General features: G+C 40.0%; 1 protein-coding gene across 5 annotated transcripts in view; it reads right to left on the bottom strand.

Moving 5' to 3' along the window:
* Positions 1 to 2,182: 2,182 nt before the first annotated feature.
* Positions 2,183 to 23,175, bottom strand: part of smoc2 (SPARC related modular calcium binding 2) — an 82,447-nt gene continuing 61,454 nt past the window's right edge. For all 5 annotated transcript variants that reach the window (XM_064931955.1, XM_064931953.1, XM_064931957.1 and 2 more), the window contains 4 exons: positions 5,015 to 5,114; positions 4,509 to 4,756; positions 4,275 to 4,312; positions 2,183 to 2,959 (listed from right to left, as the gene is read on the bottom strand). In XM_064931955.1, the coding sequence (XP_064788027.1) occupies positions 2,936 to 2,959; positions 4,275 to 4,312; positions 4,509 to 4,756; positions 5,015 to 5,114 (410 nt within the window). In that variant the 3' untranslated portion in view covers positions 2,183 to 2,935. The remainder of the gene's footprint in view (positions 2,960 to 4,274; positions 4,313 to 4,508; positions 4,757 to 5,014; positions 5,115 to 23,175) is intronic.

A 23,175-nucleotide genomic window follows, 5' to 3' on the forward strand; every position in this document is an offset into this window, starting at 1 on the left:
CCAGTGGCAGTACAAGTGTGCCTTTAATTTGCAAACTCATCACATGATCAGCTTCTCGTCAGCAACATTAAAAAAGTACTTTAGGGTCACATAATTTCTGACATTTTTGAGAGAAAAAAAGTCCCCCACGGAATAGTAGAAAAGTGTCAATAACCATTCATGATATATGACAAATAATTGTCTAAATAAAACGAAGATTCATATTTCTTCATGTTTATGTGACATTTGCATAAATGTGGATTTGAAAATATGTTCCAAGGTCAAATAAATGCCCCCAATGCAAATCACTATATATGGAATACATGTTAGCTTAGAGCAAGAATTATTCTAGGTGCCACAGTAAAAGTATTGTAGGGAATACTCAGTATGAATGTATATTGTATATGATGTCGTTTCATGGGGCTTTGAAATGTTACTGGCCTTTTATTCCACAAATTCCATTGCCACGCAGGCCATTTTTTAAAACTGATTTGAACCTCTCTGGCCCACCCGGGACGCAACCGCACCCCCTTCCAACAATAAATGCAAATGCGCTACGCCAAATGCTAATAGCACTCGTTAAAACTCAAACGTTCATTAAAATTCACATACAGGGTACTCAATTCAAGCTACACTCGTTGTGAATCTAGCCAACGAGTCAAATTTGTAAAATGCTTTTCGGCGAAAGCATGAGTAGCTATTGTCTGAAAGCAGGCAACACGCCGAAATACCAGAAGGGGACGTAAACAAAGGAATTAGCGTAGCCGGCGCTACACAAAACGCAGAAATAAAACATAAAACATTCATTACCTTTGACGAGATTCTTTGTTGGCACTCCTATATGTCCCATAAACATCACAATTGGGTCTTTTTTTCGATTAAATCGGTCCTTGTGTACCCAAAATGTCAATTTATGAACACCGTCAGATCCAGTAAAAACACATTTTTTAAACGCAACGTTATTTTTTTAAATTAAAAAAGTTGCCTATAAACTTTGACAAAACACTTCAAACTACTTCTGTAATCCAACTTTAGGTATTACTAAACGTTAATAAACGATCAAATTGATCACGGAGCGATCTGTATTCAATAAGCACGAGTTTGGGTAACGTAACTAACTTTTCCGGTTCCATTGTTTACATCTGTGGACCTGACAACCGGATGTGGCTATTACTCAGATGACCAAGGATTTAGTTGAATCGAAATCACAACACTGGCGACATCGTGTGGAAGCTGTAGGAACTGTAATCTCACTCTTAATTATTTTTCCTTCCAATAGACAATACATGGGCTGGCGGATTGATTTTTTCTTTGTCGATTTAGTGACCATGTTTTCTGGCGATTTTGACCACGGAACTCATTCTGTTATAGTCACAGACACCATTGAACCAGTTCTAGAAACTTCAGAGTGTTTTCTATGCACACATACTAATCATATGCGTATACTATATTCCTGGCATGAGTAGCAGGACGTTGAAATGTTGCGCGATTTTTAACAGAATGTTGAAAAAAGTAGCCCGATCTCTAAGAGGTTTTAAAAGGCCCTACCAACTTTTTTTTTTACTTTGGGAGAAGATTAGGTCATGTCCAACTCTTTTTTTAATATATATATCTATTTATTATTGTACCCCTTTTTCTCCCCAATTTCGTGGTATCCAATTGTTTGAGTAGCTACTATCTTGTCTCATCGCTACAACTCCTGTATGAGCTTGGGAGAGATGAAGGTTGAAAGTCATGGTTGACAGTCACGGACCTCCGGGTCGCGGCCGGTTACGACAGAGCCTCGGCGCGAACCCAGAGTCTCTGATGGCACAGCTGGCGCTGCAGTACAGCGCCCTTAACAACTGTGCCACCCGGGAGGCCTGTCAGGTCCAACTCTGACTATGCTGGCTTTTTCTCTGGCTTGACCAACAAGGCTTGCAATTTAGAAATTGTATTTGTATTTACAGATGGCATACAAGTTTGTTATAAAGGCACATGGAAGTTCACATGTTTGAGAAGGCAGATCTTTCAAAAAACACATTTTGTTAAAAAAAATATTTTTTAGGTTCAAACTGTTCACCTAGTTTCCTGAATTGGGTCACATTTGACATAGTGGGTTATGTCACATCTGACATTGGTGGTTATGTCACACAGTTATGCCACATGAATAAACACTTTATAAAACAAGACATAGTTATAAATGACACTTGTAGTGTTTATGAACGCTATATGGAGGCTTTATTTAACCAGGCAAGTCAGTTAAGAACAAATGGTTATTTACAATGATGACCTTAGGAACAGTGGGTTAACTGCCTTGTTCAGGGACAGAATAACAGATTTTTACCTTGTCAGATCGGGATTCGACCTGGCAATCTTTCGGTTACTAGGGAACCCAACGCTCTAACCACTATGCTACCTGCCGCCCTTTATGAAGCCTTTATAAGCAGCATGTCATTTAAAGCGGGACCCAAATGGGTCATAAAAGAGTTCTTTATTTCTAATAAACATGTATACATTTTGAACAAACTTAATTGTGTGATGATCCATGTTTAATAATACAAACAGCTGTACAGAGCTCAGGAAGGGCTGCTAGGTCAGTAAGTACATAAAATAATGCGGAGGGGCCTAAGTTAATGTTTTAGCCATATATCAAACTATACATACATCTGTGTTAACATCAACAACAGTAAAACATAACAATTCAAAGCGGACACAAAATGCAACATCACAAAACTTGTACAACTCCGAAAAGTATACTTTCTTTAGACACAAAAGACACATACACTGTATGTGTTAAATATTTTTTTGTAAAGACATAAAAAAACTACATCATTCACAGATTCAGCAGTCTGTTTAAATACCTAATTTCTACAAAGGGAATTTACATTTCTTAAAGTACAAAGTGCAAATACTATGGTTTCCATTGCCGATTGGCAGAAGCTCCAAAAGGGGAGGGGAAATCTCGGTGGTTGGCTTAGCCTTGCTTCTTTGAGGGATTCTGCGAAGAGGGAGAACCAAGCACTATAGCAAACTATATCTGTGATAATTATCTCACACATCTTTCTCCAAAGTTATTATAACCTGCTTTTCAAAGGCAGTGTTAGCACTGCTAGGATCTTATAAAAAGAGATCATACTGTAACAGAAAACTGTAATTTATACGGTAAATGTATATATGTATCAACAGTAAAATACTGTAGAAGCATTATACTGCATAATACAGTAAATTAAGGTGCAGTATTGGAAAATGTTGTGAGAGGTAAAATAATTGCTGTATTTCCACCCTACAGAATAGATTATTCTTCCATATTTTTGGAGAGCCAACATCATTTTTTTTACCACCAATTGGTGCATGGTATTGTTGTTTCTGACTCATTATCATATGCGTGTCCCTGTATTAATTTTTGTTGCATCCGTTTGTGAGACTGCTGTACCAATTTAACTGATGTGTGGTAGTCAACTATCAATCTAAAATGTATAGGATACAGATTTAAAGGTTAAGCATTTTGGCATGTTCTTTTGGTCTGCTTTTAACTGTAGTCACTGCCAGTTTGAAGCCTTAACTATGGCCTTTAAAAGTGCAAGTGATATAAAATACAAATATTAATAGATGCTGTAATGTGAAAACACTTTACATAGCAGCCAACCTGCTTGCACCAATCCGAGTAAAATACTGTAATATCCACCCCATCTCCCATCAATTAATTTAATTTAATGAATTCATCCATTCATTCATTCATTTATTTTATTACAACTACAGTAGTATTATACATTTTACAATATTTGCGTGTCGTTGATCTGATATTCACAGTAACATACTTGCCACTAGCTGCTTGTATATTACAGTCAAATTTGCAAGAACCCAAACTGGAGGTTCAAATGCAAAAATATGTATAATTTATAAGGGCATCATACTGCCCAAAAAGTGCAAGGTGCTGAAAAATGCATAAATAAAAGGTTAAAATTTCAAATCATCATCAGTGTCCTCAGTGTGCATTTCAGTATGCACCTTGCACTTTTAGGACATTATGATGTCCTAATAAATTATTTATATTGTTGCATTTGAGCCTCCGGTTTCGATTATTCCAAAATCACAACGGAGTACAGTCTCTATCTTTCTATTAATATAAAAAAAAATATTTAAACAATGCACCTGTTGGACTATTTGATATTAAGGACCTTTAAAGAGGGCAGACGGGTTCCCATTATTTCACTGCTTGGATCTCAACTCTCCTTATTGTCACTCTGATATTTGTTGACCTTATAAGTGCAGCATATAATACTCACACAAGTAATTGCCAGGGTTTTACTTACCAGTTTACTGGAGGATGTACCTTCACCTGGTTTGGTCCCTGGGGTAAAACAGTGTCACAATATAATCAGCATTACATGATGAGAGCAGTGTAAAACTTTACCAGCAGTTTTCATTTATAAAATCACTTCATAGTCATTTTCGATTAATCATTTAGCGGCTTATTACAACATTAGTATTTGTGAGGCAGCATTCCTGGTTGGGAATTCTCTGGGAATGAAAATTTGGTATCTCACCTTCTTCCTTGGTGACGCCCAGGCATCCCATCAGCTCCTGCAGGGACAGAGCCTTGTCATTGCTGATGTCACAGTACTCCACAAACTTCTTCACACACTTCTTGGGCTTGGACTTCTTGCGCAGGAAACGTTTGAAAGGTTTGATCTCCTTCTTGCCGATGTCACCGCTGGAGTTTTTATCTAGCTGACTAAAGTACCAGTGGACCACTCTCTCCTCTAGTGTGTGACTTGGGTCTGGCTCCAACATCCTGTGGATTCATGATTGTTCGATTAATCAATCAATCAGGGAATTAATCGGTTAAAGGCCCACTCTGTGATATTTACATCAATTTAATATAATTTAAATTCATGATATTAAGGAATATCACTCAGCTTCATAGCAAAAGAATATCACTCAGCTTTAAAGTGACTTGGCCGCCATTTTGTTTATTTTTCTAATTAAGGAGCGGGCCAAACCATTTAAATCAATAAAAAACTATGAATAAATCGATCAGTGACATTCTAACCTGCCGGCAGACGCTGGATCTGTGACAGCATGCACCATGTCTGTTGACAGCGCGTCGAGAACACTCGTCAGAAATTCAGTTTTCTTTGCCCCGGGACACCCTGGAAAGGAAAACAAAGGTAGCTGAATAAGTGCATATGCACCTATTATGTGTTTTATTTACAAAAGAATGTCAACATCGGCGAGTGACGAGACAGAACAATGACTTTCCATTCCATGTCAGGCCATTCAATTTCTCAAAGGTGGTTGCCACCATAAAATCCCTTTGGGAAGGGAAGTAAAATAACTGAGACTGTAGTTTGAACATGAGTAGCACATAAAGATGACAGAGGGGGAAATAAAACCCAATGAGACTGTCACACAGTTTTCTTTTTAATCCCTTTCAATAAGTGTCAGAATTCGCCAATCATGGAGAAGGAAAATGTATCTGGAGGCTCCCGGAGCAAACCTATCACAGTTTTCACAACTGTGGGCTACAGACCAGGGGCCATCACAGTTTTCACAACTGTGGGCTACAGACCAGGGGCCCTGGCCCCGTATCCCCCGATGTGACTAACCAACGCCTGGTGCCATTTCATAGGCAAACTGTAGATATTATTGACTATAAGAATCTTAATATTCCTATCCTTTTGGTCTCTTTCTACAACATTATCTGATAATATAATCAATATGTGGGCCGGCAGGTAGCCTAGTGGTTAGTGTGTTGGACTTGTAACCGAAAGGTCCTTCTGCCCCTGAACAAGGCAGTGAGAATTTGTTCTTAACTGACTTGCCTAGTTAAAAAAGGTCAAATAAAAAATGTGTTTGATGGACTGAGTATTTGAACTTTGAAAAAGTAAATAATTTAAGAAATACACAGCCGGTATGTGCCCTATATGTGTCACTGTGTAAATTGGAGTCTCGTCCACCATTGAAACAAGTTAAACAATTACATCCAACAGACACCTCCACCTAACCTTAGCCAATCAACACATGCAGAACAGTCAGGAAAGAACCTCTTCAATATGTACGTATGTACATGAGGGGGCAACTGAAGCAAATGAACCTAATGATAGTAGTTGTGTGTTCGGCCATAATGTTTTAAGAATAAGGGGCCAAAGTTGTTCTGGAAGAGTTGAAGGCCATGGAGGCCCGAGAGATTCATGGACTCTTCCTCTAGGGGTTTTTAGGTTTTCTCACAGTCACCCCCCTCCATCCCCCTTTCCCCCAACCCAACTTGCCGCCTGCGGGAGGAAAAGGAGAACATTATCCAGGGTTTCTTCTCTTCTTATGACCCAGGCCTACGGGGCCATATTCTCCTGCACAGGAGATAATAGCATGCTTGGCCAATCTCAAACAGGTGGCGTCCAGCGCAGTGGTAAACACCCAGCACCCAGCCTCATTTCCTCCTTTCCCAGGTAAAGACACAAGAGAAAAGCAAAGGTGTATGAGCAGCGTAATAGAGGATTGACGACAGAGCAAAGCAAAGGTTTATCAGCAGCTGAACCGAGTGTTGACGACTCGATTGACTCTAACATTTTAACCTCTTGAGTGTAGGGGGCAGTATTTTGATGTTTTGATGAAAAACGTACCCATATTAAACGGCCTATTTCTCAGGCCCAGAACCTAGAATATGCATATAATTGTCAGATTAGGATAGAAAACACTCTAAAGTTTCCAAAACTGTCAAAATATTGTCTGTGAGTATAACATAACTGATATTGCATGCGAAAACCTGAGGAAAATCAAACCAGGAAGTGGCTTCTATTTTGAAAGCTATGTTCCATAGCCTGCCTTCGTTCCATTTAAACGGATGTCAACCAGATTCCTTTTCCTACGGTTTCCCCATGGTGTGAACGTTCTTTAGATATAGTTTCAGGCTTTTATTTTGAAAATAATCGTATGGCTGTGTATGGCTGTGTGCCAGCAGCGTTTTGTATGCGCAATAGCATGGAGCATCCATTTTCTCTCTCTCTCTGAAGAAGCTACATTCCCGGTTGATATATTATCGATTATACATTGTACAAACAACCTGAGGGTTGATTTGTTTGACATGTTTGACATGTTTCCTCGATCATTACGGATACTATTTGAAATTTTAATCTGCGATGTCATGACCGCTCGAGCCTGTTGATTTCTGAACATAACGCGCCAACCCAATGGAGGTATTTTGGATATAAAAATAATCTTTATGGAACAAAAGGAACATTTATTGTGTAACTGGGAGTCTCGTGAGTGCAAACATCCGAAGATCATCAAAGGTAAGCAATTTAATGTATTGCTTTTCTGACTTTTGTGACCAATCTACTTGGCTGCTAGCTGTTTGTAATGTTTTGCCTACTGAGAGAGATGTGCTTACATAAACGCTTGGTGGTTGACGAAAATGATCCCGGTAACGGGATGGGTGCATCAAGAATGAACTGTTAGAGTGACTTGGCTGTTACTGCTCTGAGACTTGCATTTACATTTGAGTAGGCCCTCAATGACCCAGAACCACTAAAATATCTAGACTCTAGATGCCTCTTCCCAATAGCTAAAGTGCATTCAGAAAGTATTTAAACCCCTTAACTTCTTTGTGTGTTTCAACCTGAATTTGCCTATTTCTTATTCTATACAGGCTTTGTTCTTGTCACTTGGTCAATTAGGTTAATATTGTGGAGAAACTACAATGTTGTTGATCCATCCCCAGTTTTCTCCTATCACATCCATTAAACTCTGAAATTGTTTTATAGTCACCATTAGCCTCATTATGAAATCGCTGAGGGGTTTCCTTCCTCTCTGGCAACTGAGTTAGAAAAGACGCCTGTATCTTTGTAGTGACTGGGTGTGTTGATACACCATCCAAAGCATAATTAATAACTTCATCATGCTCAAAGGGAAAACCTCCCTCGTCTTTGTGGTTGAATCTATGTTTGAAATTCACTGCTCGGCTGAGAGACCTTAAATATAATTTTATGTGTGGTAGAGAGATGAGGTAGTCATTCAAAAATTATGTTCATGCAACTTATGTGACTTGTTAATAAGTAAGTTTGTATTCCTGAATGTACAGATGAAGTCGGAAGTTTACATACACTTAGGTTGGTGTCATTAAAACTTGTTTTTCAACCATTCTCCAACTTTCTTGTTAACAAACTAGACCAATTGACATTTATATACACCTTCGCCAAATACATTTAAACTCAATTTTTCACAATTCTTGACATTTAATCCTAGTAAAAATGCCTTCTTAGGTAAGTTACGATCACCACTTTATTTTAAGAATGGGATATGTCAGAATAATAGTAGAAAGAATGATTTATTTCAACTTTTATTCCTTTCATCACCTTCCCAGTGGGTCAGAAGCTTACATACACTCAATTAGTATTTGGTAGCATTGCCTTTAAATAGTTTAACCTCTACTGTCTCCCCATCCCGCATGCGGGAGCGCAATCATCATTTGACACAAATTAGCATAACGCAACGGACATCAATATGTCTAGAAAATATTGCTATTCATGAAAATCACAAATTAAATATATTGAGACACAGCTTAGCCTTTTGTTAATAAACCTGTCATCTCAGATTTTCGAAATATGCTTTACAGCCAAAGCTAGACAAGCATTTGTGTAAGTTTATCGATAGCCTAGCATAGCATTTTGTCCAGCTAGCAGCAGGTAACTTGGTCACGGAAATCAGAAAAACAATCAAATTAAATAATTTACCTTTGATGAGCTTCGGATGTTTTCACTCATGAGACTCCCAGTTAGATAGCAAATGTTCCTTTTATCCAAAAATATGCGTTTTGTAGGCGAAATAGCTCCGTTTGTTCTTCACGTTTGGCTGAGAAATCGCCCGGAAATTGCAGTCACGAAAACGGCAAAAATATTCCAAATCAGCTCCATAATATCGATAGAAACATGGCAAACGCTGTTTATAATCAATCCTCAAGGTATTTTTCAAATATCTATTCGATAATATATCCATCGGGACAATTAGTTTTTCGGAAGGACCGATTGGAGTAATGGCTACCTCTGTATTTTACGCGAGAATTTCTCTGGGGGCATCAGGTGACCACTTGCGCAATGTAGCCGCCTACATAAATGCGTAAAACTATGTCACAAAGCTGTAGACACCTTGGGGAATACGTAGAAAGCGTAATCTGGTTGATAGCCCATTTACTGCTCAATAGGGACTCATTGGAACGCAGCGCTTTCAAAACATGGGGCACTTACGGATTGGATTTTTCTCAGGCTTTCGCCTGCAACATCAGTTCTGTTATACTCACAGACAATATTTTTTACAGTTTTGGAAACGTTAGAGTGTTTTCTATCCTAAGCTATAAATTATATGCATATTCTAGTATCTTGTCCTGACAAAATATCCCGTTTACTACGGGAACGTTATTGGAAATACTGCCACAGTTTGGGTCAAACATTTGGGGTATTTTGGGGGTATTTTTCCACAAGATTCCCACAATAAGTTGGGTGAATATTGGCCCATTCCTTCTGACAGAGCGGGTGTAACTGAGTCAGGTTTGTTGGCCTCCATGCTCACACACGCTTTTTCAGTTCTGCCGACAAATTTTCTAAAGGATTGAGGTCAGGACTTTGTGTTGGCCACTCCAATACCTTGACTTTGTTGTCCTTAAGCCATTTTGCCACAACTTTGGAAGTATGCCTGGGGTCATTGTCCATTTGGAAGACTCATCTGCAACCAAGCTTTAACTTCCTGACTGATGTCTTGAGATGTTGCTTCAATATATCCACATAATTTCCGTGCCTCATGATGCCATCTATTTTGTGAAGTGCACCAGTCCCTCCTGCAGCAAAGCACCCCCCCACAACATGATGCTGCCACCCATGTGCTCCGCGGTTGGGATGGTATTCTTCAGCTTGCAAGCCCCCTTTTTCCTCCAAACATAACAATGGTCATTATGGCCAAACAGTTCTATTTTTGTTTCATCAGACAAGAGGACATTTCTCAAAATCTTTGTCCCCATGTGCAGTTGCAAACCATAGTCTGCCTTTTTTATGGCGGTTTTGGAGCAGTGGCTTCCTTGCTGAGTGGCCTTTCAGATTATGTCGATATAGGTCTCGTTTGACTGTGGATATAGATATATTTGTACCTGTTTCCTCTAGCATCTTCCCAAGGTCCTTTGCTGTTGTTCTAGGATTGATTTGCACTTCTCACACCAAAGTATGTTCATCTCTAGGAATCAGAACATGCTTCCTTCCTGAGCTGTATGACGGATGCGTGGTCCCATGGTGTTTATACTTGCGTACTATTGTCTGTACAGATGAACGTGGTACCTTCAGGCATTTGGAAATTGCTCCCTAGGATGAACCAGACTTGTGAAGGTCAAAACATTTTTTTTTTTAGTTCTTGGCTGAATTCTTTTGATTTTCCCATGATGTCAAGCAAAGAGGCACTGAGTTTGAAGGTAGGCCTTGAAATACATCCACAGGTACACCTCCAAATGACTAAAATGATGTCAATTAGCCTATCAGAAGCTTCTAAAGCCATGACATCATTTTCTGGATTTGTCCAAGCTGTTTAAAGGCACAGTCAACTTAGTGCATGTAAACGTCTGACCCACTGGAATTGTGATACAGTGAATAATCTGTATCACAATGTGAAAATAATCTGTCTGTAAACAATTGTTGGAAAAATGACTTGTAATCATGCACAAAGTAGATGTCTAACCGACTTGCCAAAACTATAGTTTGTTAACAAGAGATTTGTGGAGTGGTTTAAAAACTTGTTTTATTGACTCCAACCTAAGTGTATGTAAACTTCTGACTTCAACTGTGTGTGGAATTTCAGTAGTCCACCAGGATTTCAAATGTCCCTCCAGTTGATACAAATGTTAAGTCTTCCGGTAAGGATCCAGATCCATCTAGACATTCCCTCTTGGCAGCAGACAGTGGGTGTAGGGGCGTTCAACACTTGTCTAGTCGTCAATTTAGCAGGGGCAGGACGCACATGTTCTTGCTGTCATTCAAATGAAATTGAGTTTGGACATTTTCAATTCGGTCCCAGGGTGAAGCATTAAATGGTTGCAGCCGGAATCGGTTAATGATTATAATTACTTAATTCCAACCAGAATTAGGCATCTATCCACGTTTCTCCAGACGTCAAAAGTTAAGGGTTACATTTTTGTATAAAAAAACGTGTCCACCACTGTGATCGAACACGCACCCTTCTGATCCAGAGTAATGGAATTCCGCAACCTTCGAACCATCAAACACGCAACCTTCTGATCCAGAGTCATGGGATTATACCCATCCACCACCCCTGTCCACAACACCCTAGTAAAATCCAAGCTTACTTGATGGTAATAGCGCTCACTGCTGCCCCTAGTGGCCGGTTTCAAAATAATTTCCCGACATCCTCAGGGCATGGATAGACGTCCAATTTCGAAGTCACTCTTGAGTGATCTGCCTGGTTAATTAATAAACCCACATGGGGCAAAGCCCTGTCAGCACTCAGTGCAGCAGCTACCAAGATCAGCCCCCATGGCATCCCTCAGTCCCTCTTACTGGCCAAACACCCCCATCCCTTCACACCTTTCAGCGCATGTTGTCCCTTTCTCCCTTTTCGCCCCATAAACCTTTCAACACCAGAGGTTCAAGTGCAAATATGCTGCCGTGATGTGAAGGCAACATTTATAATTATCCTTCCCAGTTTTATACAGTAACCGAGTTTACGGCCATTGAAGCAATAGCTCATAAAAAAACAAGCTGCAGCTTTTTCTTGACGCTCTGTCCTGACACATTTTACAACGAGAGACGAGAGTTATATAGAACAGGGTGCCATGATAGATGCTGTATGCATGTTTGTTTGTGTGAGAGTGTGGCTGCAATCTCACACTGTTAATCTTTCCAAACGAGCCTTGCTATACAGTACTCTACTACTGTTTCTGAAGGATTTCCATGTTCTGTGGTTGAGGTCTCTCTCATGGGATGGTTGTAGTTGTTCCCCACCCCATTGCCACCTACTCAAGCAAAGAGCACTTGGTTAACAACACATAACTTCATTAGTTCCTCTCCAGCTTGTAATAACCAATATTTCACAAATGCTCAACAGGCTCTAGCAGTGCCACAAAATGTAGCATTTTAACCAGATTAGTCAGCAACAGATCGGTCAGGTTGAAACAGTAGAGCAACAGTAAAAACAGTAGGCTACATAAATAGCAGAGAGTGTTTTCAGTGTGTGATGATATTAACCCTGCATCTGTCCCTGTCAGGCCTCAAAATAATGTGTCCCAATGCCTCAATTTGGTCTTGTGAGGCAACATTTGAAATTGTGTTTTTTACAGTGGATTAATGGTGTGTCGTCATAAACTTGAGGAACAAGTTGAAAAAGTAATTATTCTTTGATAGTTGATAAACTTGTAAACCCACTTTTGAGAAAATGGCCTTTGAATGTTTTGGGACCGTGGGCTGCTCCACAATGGACCTGTTCTGTTCAGTAAACTCCACCTGCTAACACAGCTCTGGCCTGGCACGGTGTTACATAAACAGCAGTAGAACGGTCGTGAAACAGTGGAAACTCTGTTCATGGCTCCTGCATGGCCTGGATTATTAACATGTTGACCCCCCCATCCCCTCTTGATCTGTTGTATACATTTAATCAAGATATTCTCTCTCTCTCTCTTTGACTTTGCGTCAAACAGTACAACTTTTTTATTTTATTAACCTTTAGTAACACAAGTAAATTGTTTAAATTCCCTAAAATAAGCACATTTTCACACATTTATGGTCACATTTGATGTTTCAAAATGTTTTTTTGAACAGATATTTCGATAAATTTACATCCATAGAAACTTGTTATAAACATTTGTCTGTTATTCATTAGTAGTTTAGCAGCAAAGCTGGTGAAACACTATTGTATTTGTTTCCGTTGATCATTAAGGGTTCAGCAGCAAAGCTGGTGAAACCATATTCTATTTCGTCTGGTTCATTATTATTAGGGGTTCTAGCAGCTAAACTGGTGAAACCATATTGTATTTGTTGGCATTCATTAGGGATTCAGTAGCGAAGATGGTGAAACACTACTCTATTTGTTGGCGTTCATTATTACGGGTTCAGCAGCAAAGCTGGGATAAGAGTCGAGCTGATCTGTATGGCTCAGTTTGTCTTGGACAGGAAAAATCATTAATATGAGATCATTTGATTATTGGGGCCATTTTGTTTGAACAAGAGTCTTGAAGATGTGCATCCATAGATGTTATATACCAGATGTGGTATTTGTGGTTGTGGAGAAGAAGCCATTTTAAAGAAGTTAACATCATAAAATATTTTCCAAAATGTGCGTAATATGTGATCTGTTCAATTTTTTGTTGTGATATTGGACATGTGTGGTAAGGAGTACAGAAGTAGCCTCCTCCTTGGGAAACGTGTCCAATTTGTCCTGATGGTGGCGCAATGGGCACACAGCTTGAACCCTGGCATTGCTGCTTGCAACTATATTTAGGGGTTCCATCTGCGAAGCTGGTGAAACACTATTTTATTTGTTGGTGTTCATTATCATTATTAAGGGTTCAAGCAGCAAAGCTGGTGGAACCCTATTCTATTTGTTGCCGTTGATTATTATTATTATTATTATGGGTTCAGCAGCAAAGCTGGTGAAACTCTATTGTATTTGTTCCTGTTCATTATTTTTATTATGTCCCTTTTTCTGACATTTTGGTGAAAAATGTAAAAATCCTGTGAGATCAAAAGGCTCAAGACTGTGCAACTTAGCAATATGGTAAAGGCTCAAGGGCCACACTCTCTCATGCAATACCATGCCAATTGGCCATATGGTGGCGCTATAACAAGCAATTTTTATTTATTTATTTTTATTTCACCTTTATTTTACTAGGCAAGTCAGTTAAGAACAAATTCTTATTTTCAATGACGGCCTAGGAACAGTGGGTTAACTGCCTGTTCAGGGGCAGAACGACAGATTTGTACCTTGTCAGCTCGGGGATTTGAACTTGCAACCTTTCGGTTACTAGTCCAACGCTCTAACCACTAGGCTACCCTGCCAAAAATGCAAACTTTGAAAGGTCAGCCCACGCACCCCGTATGACCATGAGATGTAGTCCATATGTCCCGTTCCTCACATGGAACAAATTTGCCTCAAAATCCCTAAAGTCCGCCATGATGGATTTTCCACCGTTTTGAATTTAGTCAAAAACACTTCAAACGCTATTCCGCTGGCACCGAATTACCGATTGTCACAAAACCTGATAAATAGCATCTATGGACCAAGGTCTGTAAAGGCACTATAATCCAGGCTTGTATGTCAAACAACATGGCTGCAACTGACCAATAAACACTCAAGTGGGAGTGGTCTGTCACAAATTAATATAAATCAGTCACGGATATTTGTATTACAACGAAACTTGGTACACATGTTCCAAATAATGTGAAGCCTCAACATATGCAAGCACATTCATATAGACCACACAGTGACGCTATAACAGGCACATGTTTATAGCTCTTGATTTGTTTGACTCAGAGTGATGAAATTTGGCACACATGCTCAAGGATATGAGTCTCAATAACCTGTCAAATATGGTTGACTTTGGCAATGTTGTTGCGCTGTTGGTCAGGAAAAAACATTCATGCAAGCTTATTGGCTCATAGCGGACATATTGTTTCAGCTAGAGTTTTGGAAAATTGTGCAAATACCACATTTGGTTCTATTCAGTCCAGCGGTTCTGAGGAAGCCTTTTGTGCGTTGTTGTTTTTTATTACCTAAAATAAAATAAAAATCACATGATGTTAGCAGATGAAGATTATCACATAGATCAAAACATATCAGATCTCATAAGCCTGTGTTTACCACAGACCTTATTTTCAGCGCTTATCCAAATACCTTTAAAAACTCCATTAATTTTCCCATAGGCTTTGCTCAACAAACCAATGGCAGATTTAGTGCCTACAAAAAGATGGCAACAAAGACACCATTACTATTGGTCTCCATTAGAATACTAGAATAGACATGAGCATTCATTTGTGGCAGCATCATGATGTCTTAAGGCTAAAAAGCTAATGGCAGGTAGCTAACGTGTTAGCCACCTAGCTAAGGCCTATAAGGGGGGAAGCTGGTAAGATGGTAAAACTGATCACAGATGCATTCTCTCCACTGAATTCTCACTTTGTACAAATTGTCCCCATGTGGTTTGACTGCCTTCTCCTCAAAGTCAGTCAGTGACAGCGTCATGATTAACTTTTCAGGGCTCTCGATAAATGTATAAATGCTAGCTACCTTTTCCAACAATAACAGTGGTGGAAATGTGTTTTGAAAAGTTAGGTTACTTTTATGTTATCATATCATTGACTGTCTGATTTATGATTTACAGTTGAAGTCAGAAGTGTACATAGACTTAGGTTGGAGTCATTAAAACTCGTTTTTCAACCACTCCACAAATTTCTTGTTCACAAACTATAGTTTTGGCAAGTTGGATAGGACATCTACTTTGTACATGACACAGGTAACTTTTCCAACAATTGTTTACAGACAGATTATTTAACTTATAATTAACTGTATCACAATTCCAGTGGGTCAGAAGTTTACATACACTAAGTTGACTGTGCCTATAAAAAGCTTGGAAAATTCTAGAAAATGATGCCATGGCTTTAGAAGCATCTAATAGGCTTGTTGACATCATTTGAGTCATTTGGAGGGGTACCTGTGGATATATTTCAAGGCCTACCTTCAAACTCAGTGACTCTTTGCTTGACATCATGGGAAAATCAGCCAAAACCTCCACAAGTCTGGTTCATCCTTGGGAGCAATTTCCAAATGCCTGAAGGTACCACGTTCATCTGTATGAACAATAGTACGCAAGTATAAACACCATGGGACCACGCAGCTGTCATACCGCTCAGGAAGGAGGCGTGTTCTGTTTCCTATAAATAAATGTACTTTGGTGCGAGTAGAGCAAATCAATCCCAGAACAACAACAAAGGACCTTGTGAAGATGCTGGAGGAATCAGATACAAAATATCTATATCCACAGTAATAACGTGTCCTATATCGATATAAGCTGAAAGGCCGCTCAGCAAGGAAGAAGCAAGTGCTCCAAAACCGCCATAAAAAGCCAGACTACGGTTTGCAACTACACATGGGGACAAAGATTTTGAGAAATGTCCTCTTGTCTGATGAAACAAAAATAGATCTGTTTGGCCATAATGACCATCGTTATGTTTGGAGGAAAAAGGGGGAGGCTTGCAAGCCGAAGAACACCATCCCAACCGTGAGGCACGAGGGTGGCAGCATCATGTTGTGGGGTTGCTTTGCTGCAGGAGGGACTGGTGTGCTTCACAAAATGGATGGCATCTTGAGGCATGAAAATTATGTGGATATATACATCTCAAGACAACAGTGAGGAAGTTAAAGATTTGTTGCAAATGCATCTTCCAAATGGACAATGACCCCAGGCATACTTCCAAAGTTGTAGCAAATGGCTTAAGGACAACAAAGTCAAGGTATTGGAGTGGCCATCACAAAGTCCTGACCTCAATTCTTTAGAAAATCTGTAGGCAGAACTGAAAAAGCTTGTGCAAGCAAGGATCCTACAAACCTGACTCAGTTACACCAGCTCTGTCAGGAGGAATGGGCCAAAATTCACCCAACTTATTGTGGGAAGCTTCTGGAAGGCTACCCGAAAATTTTGACCCAAGTTAAACAATTTAAAGGAAATTCTACCATATACTAATTGAGTGTATGTAAACTTCTGACCCACTGAGAATGTGATGAAAGAAATAAAAACTGGAAGAAATCATTCTCTCTACTATTATTCTGACTTTTCCCAATCTTAAAATAAAGTGGTGATCCTAACTGACCTAAAATGGAATTCTTACTTCGAATAAATGTCAGGAATTGTGAAAAACTCAGTTTAAATGTATTTGGCGAAGGTGTTTGTAAACCTTCGACTTCAACTGTACCTATCTGGTGGAATAGGTCAATTTTCAAATATTTAGATAGACTTGTTGCTTCTACACTTATATGAGCTTTTATCGTCTGTACAATTTGATTAATTCCAGTCATGAAAGTTAACAATGGTTTAGAAAGAGGCACTATGTTGCCAGCATGTTATAGCCACAATCATCTACCATCTAGTACTTGTCGGATAAAGATTCATTCTTCAGCAATGAGTAGACCTATTGAACATTGGACAGTAAAGAATGGAGTAGCGTGGTTCACAGAAGGGAAGCATACTGGTGACATTCCGGGTAATTAACCTATTCCTACCACACAGGGCTTGACATATTTCTTTTGTTGCCAAATCACACAACCCTAACTGACACAATGTAACAATCTACAACATAATTACATGTTTGGTATTGGATAATATACTGTGAAATGTTTAGTGGACATTGGCTAACGTAATTGTCTCTCTTTTGTCTTTTTCATCTGTTCATCTGATTGGATTGGGAGTGTGAATTGCTATTGTGGTTGGTGCTTTTAGGTAAGTCACATAAACCACACAGGATCTCTACTTCAGACAAATAGAACAAAAAAAGGTTTCTGCTGCAGGATGACACACTGTGAAGTGCACAGCAAAAAACATTGGTAGGACCTTTAAAAATAAGTTTGAAAAAAAATATAAACCCAGTATGCAATAATTTACGGAGGTACAGTTCATATAAGGAAATCGGTCAACTGAAATAAATTCATTAGGCCCTAATCTATGGATTTCAAATGACTTAGAATACAGATATGCATCTGTTAGTCACAGATAACTGAAGAAAAAGGTAGGGCTGTGGATCAGAAAAACAGTCAGTATCTGGTGTGACCACCATTTGCCTCAAGCAACACGTCTCCTTCGCATAAAGTTGATCAGGCTGTTGATTGTGAAATGTTGTCCCAGCCCTCTTCAATGGCTGTGCGAAATTGCTGGATATTGGCGGGAACTGGAACACGCTGTCGTACACGTCGATACAGAGCATACCAAACATCCTCAATGGGCGACATGTCTGATGAGTATGCAGGCCGTGGAAGAACTGGGACATTTTCAGCTTCCAGGAATCGTGTCCAGATTCTTGCGACATGGGGCCATGCATTCTCATCCTGAAACATGAGGTGACGGCAGCGGATGAATGTCACGACAATGGGCATCAGGATCTCGTCACGGTATCTCTGCATTCAAATTGCCATTGATAAAACACAATTATGTTCGTTGTCTGTAGCATCCAATTTGACCTGAAGTTGAATCAGTGGGCCCACAGCTGAAGCCCGGAAATGCTGCTTGCAGTTTTAATTAGGGGTTCAGCAGTAAAGCTGGTGAAACCCAATTGTATTTGTTCCAGTTCATTAATGTTATTATTATTGGTGGTAAAGGCCCATAGTCATGCAATGCCATGACAATTGAACAGAAGGTGGTACTATAACGGGTGATTGAAATTGCAAACATTGAAAGGTCACGTCCCTCACCGCATATGAACTAGGTCCGCCATGATTGATTTAAAATATTGTTTTAAAAAATTAAAAAGTATGAAGAAATCTCCTCCGGAACCACTGGACCGATCTGTATGAACCTTGACATATGGCATCTACACCGGGTGTACAAAACATTAAGAAAACCGTCCTAATATTGAGTTGCACCCACTTTGCCCTCATAACAGCCTCAAATTGTCAGGGGAATGGACTCAACAAGGTGTCAAAAGCATTCACCAGCAATGCTTTCCACTGAGATGCTGGCCCATGTTGACTCCAATGCTTCCCACAGTTGTGTCACCTACTACCATACCCTGTTCAAAGGCACTTCTATTATTTGTCTTGCCCGTGCACCCTCTTAATGACACACAGGGTATCTTACCGGATACCGTAGACCCACTCCTATTCGCATTCCGCCCCAACAGATCGTCAGATGACGCAATCTCAATCACACTCTACACTGCCCTTTCCCACCTGGACAAAAGGAACACTTATGTGAGAATGCTGTTCATTGACAACAGCTCAGCATTCAACACCATTAGCGCCCACGAAGCTCATCACTAAGCTAAGGACCCTGGGACTATACACCTCTCTCTGCATTTGGAACTCGGACTTGGTGGTAAGGTGGTAGGGTAGGCAAAAACATGTCTGCCACGCTGATCCTCAACACTGGAGCCCCTAAGGGGTGTGTACTTAGTCCCCTCCTGTACTCTCTATTCACCCACGACTGTGTGGCCAAACACAACTCCAATACCATCATTAAGTTTCCCGACGACACAACAGTAGTAGGCCTGATCACCGACAACGATGAGACAGCCTATAGGGAGGAGGTCAGTGAACTGGCAGTGTGGTGCCAGGACAACAACCTCTCCCTCAGTGATAGCAAGACAAATGAGCTGATAGTGGACTACAGGAAAAGGCGGACCAAACAGGCTCCCGTTAACATCGACGGGGCTGTAGTAGAGTGGGTCGAGAGTTTCAAGTTCCTTTGTGTCCACATCACCAACAATCTATCATGTTCCAAACACACCAAGATAGTCGTGAAGAGGGCACAACAAAACCTTTTCCCCTCCGGAGACTGAAATGATTTGGTTTGGGGCGGCAGCGTAGCCTAGTGGTTAGAGCGTTGGACTAGTAACCGGATGGTTGCAAGTTCAAACCCCCGAGCTGACAAGGTACAAATCTGTTGTTCTGACCCTGAACAGGCAGTTAACCCACTGTTCCTAGGCCCTCATTGAAAATAAGAATTTGTTCTTCACTGACTTGCCTAGTTAATTAAAGCTAAAATAAAAAAATGGGTTCCCAGATCCTCAAAAATGTCTACAGCTGCACCATCGAGAGCACTGGTATGGCAACTGCTCGGGCATCTGACCATAAGGCACTACAAAGGGTAATGCATACAGCCCAGTACATCACTGGGTCCAAGCTTCCTGAGAATCCAAGACCTATATAATAGACAGTGTCAGAGGAAAGCCCATAAATTTGTCAGAGACTCCAGTCACCCGAGTCATAGACTGTTTTCTCTGCTACCACACGACAAGCGTTACCGGAGCGCAAAGTCTTTAGGACCAAATGGCTCCTTAACAGCTTCTACACTCAAGCCATAAGACTGCTGAACAATGAATTAAATGGCCACCGGACTATTACATTGACCCTCACCCCATTTGTTTTGTACTCTGCTGCTACTCGCTGTTTATTATCTATGCATACTCACTTCACCCCTACCTACATGTACAAATGACCTCTAACCTGTACCCCCACACGCTGACTCGGTAGCGGTAGCCCCTGTATATAGCCTCGTTATTGTTAATGTTGTTGTGTTAGTTTAAAAAAAATATCTTTAGTTTATTTGGTAAATATTTTCTTAACTCTTCTTGAATTGCACTGTTGGTTAAGGGCTTGTATATGTAAATAAAGCATTTCACGGCATTTCACTTGTTGTATTAGGTGCATGTGACAAATAAAGTTTGATTTGATTTCATACACAATCCATGACTTAATTGTCTCAAGGCTTACAAATCCTTATTTAACCTGTCTCCTCCCCTTCATCTACACTGAAGAGGAGTTAACAAGTGAAATCAGTAAGGGATCATAGCTTCACCTGGATTCAGCATTGCAGTCCAAAGGTGTTCTTAATGTTTTGTACACTCAGTGTATGTACCAAGGTCTCTGAACCCAATATTTCCCAGACTAGTATGTCAAACATCATGGCTAATACTGACCAATAAACATTAATGTGGGTGTGGTCTGGCACACTCATGCGTATAAATCAGACAGATATTCTCATTGTAACCAAACTTGGTACACATGTTCGAAACACTGTCAAGACTCAACAAATGCAAATATATTCACATTAAAGACACGGTGGAGCTATAACGGCACATGTTTATATCTCTTGATCTGTTTGACTCAGAGTGATTACATTTGGCACACATGCTAAAGGATATGAGTCTAGCTAATGTGTAAACTATGGTTCACTTCGGCCACATGGGGGCGTTGTTGAACAGAAAAAAAACATTCACACATGCTCATTTGCTTATTGCCACCATATTGTATTAGCAAGAGTCTTGAAACATTTAGTGCCGATCGGTCTAGCGGTTCTGGAGAAGAAGGCGTTTAAAGTAGTCAGCATCATTGAAAATGACCAAAAATCCATCAAGATCAAACTGACAATCCAATTTTATCACAAATGTTTGAATGTTTTACTATTGAGTCCACATTTTCAGCACCACTAGCATACAAAAGAGAGATTATTTTTAATTCCTTCATGTTAACACAAACGTTTGTGTTTTAGTTTTTCTGTTGGTAACTACTGTGGCTTGTGAAAGTATTCACCCCCTTGGCATTTTTCCTATTTTGTTGCCTTACAAGCTGACAAAAAATAAGGCAAAAAAAACAGAACTTGAACGTGCATAACTATTCACCCCCCCCCAAAAAAACTTACTTTGTAGTGACAGCTTTTGCAGGAATTACAGCTACAAGTCTCTTGGGGTACGTCTCTATAAGATCGGCATGTTTAACCAGTATGATATTTGCCCATTCTTCAAGGTAAAACTGCTCCAGCTCATTCAAGTTGGACGAGTTCCAATGGTGTACAGTAATCTTTAAGTCATACCACAGATTGTTAATTGGATTGAGGTCTGGGCTTTGACTAGGCCATTCCAAGACATTTAAATGTTTTCCCTTAAACCACTCAAGTGTTGGTTTAGCAGTATGCTTAGTGTTATTGTCCTGCTGGAAGGTGAACCTCTGTCCCAGTCTCAAATCTCTGGAAGACAAACAGGTTTCCCTAAAGAATTTCCCTGTATTTAGCGCCATACACCATTCCTTCAATTCTGACCAGATTTCCAGTCCCTGCCGATGAAAAACATCCCCACAGATTGATGCTGCCACCACCATGCTTCACTGTGGGGATGGTGTTCTCGGGGTGATGAGAGGTGTTGGGCTTGTGCCAGACATAGTGTTTTCCTTTATGGCCAAAAAGCTCAATTTTAGTCTCATCTGACCATATGTTTGGGGAGTCTCCAAAATGCCTTTTGGCTAACACCAAATGTGTTTGCTTCTTTTTTTCTTTAAGCAATGGCTTTTTTCTGGACACTCTTCCGTAAAGCCCAGCTCTGTGGAGTGTACTGCTTAAAGTGGTCCTATGGACAGATACTCTAATCTCCGCTTGCAGCTCGTTCAGGGTTATCTTTAGTCTCTTTGTTGCCTCTCTGATTAATGTCCTCCTTGCCTGGTCCGGGAGTTTTGGTGGGTGGCCCTCTCTTCGCAGGTTTGTTGTGGTGCCATAGTCTTTCCACCTTTTTATAATGGATTTAATGGTGCTCCATGGGATGTTAAGTTCCTGATATGTCTTCATAACCCAACCCTGATCTGTACTTCTCAACAAATGTGTCCCTGACTGTTTGGAGAGCTCATTGGTCTTCATGGTGCCACTTGCTTGGTGTTGAAAACTCTGGGCCTTTCAGAACTGGTGTATATTTGCTAAGATAATGTGACAGATCATGTGACACTTAGATTGCACACAGGTGGACTTTATTTAACTAATTATGCGATTTCTGAAGGTAATTGGTTGCACCAGAACTTATTTAGGGCATTCACCGCAAAGGGGGTGAATACACACACACCATTTTTCCTTTGTACATTTTTTGAATTTTTTTTAAACAAGTCAGTTTATAAATTTCACTTCACCAATTTGGAATATTTTGTGTATATTCATTTCATGAAATCCAAATAAAAATTAATTTAAATTACAGATTGTTATGCAAAAAAATTGGAAAAACGCCAAGGTGGTTTAATACTTTTTGTAAGGCATTGTAATTGCTTGCAAAGTCTAGAAGGATAAATACATTTTTTATAAAATGATGACATTTTTGATCACTTGTGGTCAAAGTTTACCCCTGTTGGTGCTTTTAGGGTAACATAAACAACATATAAGATTGTCAAGGCGACAGGACAATCAGCAACAACAATACTCACTTTGGAATAGTGCATGATATACTGAAACTTCTGTACTTTTTCAATACAAAAAATATGGTTCGGTACTTGAATTTGGTTACGTTCGGTACTTCTGTCAAATGTGTCTCACGTGATTAAGAGGATCAAGTCTGTATTAGCGGAGCCCCTTTACAGTGAAGAGCAAAGTGCCTGCTCCACTTAATCATTCATTTCCAGAGCTGTCTGGACTGCATTGTTAGCTCCCCACTCATGCTGCACAGACGTTAAATACACTTGAATAATGCAACACGGCATGGAGAAATATTGAAACTG

This window comes from Oncorhynchus masou, chromosome 23, assembly GCF_036934945.1.
Source record: "Oncorhynchus masou masou isolate Uvic2021 chromosome 23, UVic_Omas_1.1, whole genome shotgun sequence".
Classification (NCBI taxonomy): domain Eukaryota; kingdom Metazoa; phylum Chordata; class Actinopteri; order Salmoniformes; family Salmonidae; genus Oncorhynchus; species Oncorhynchus masou.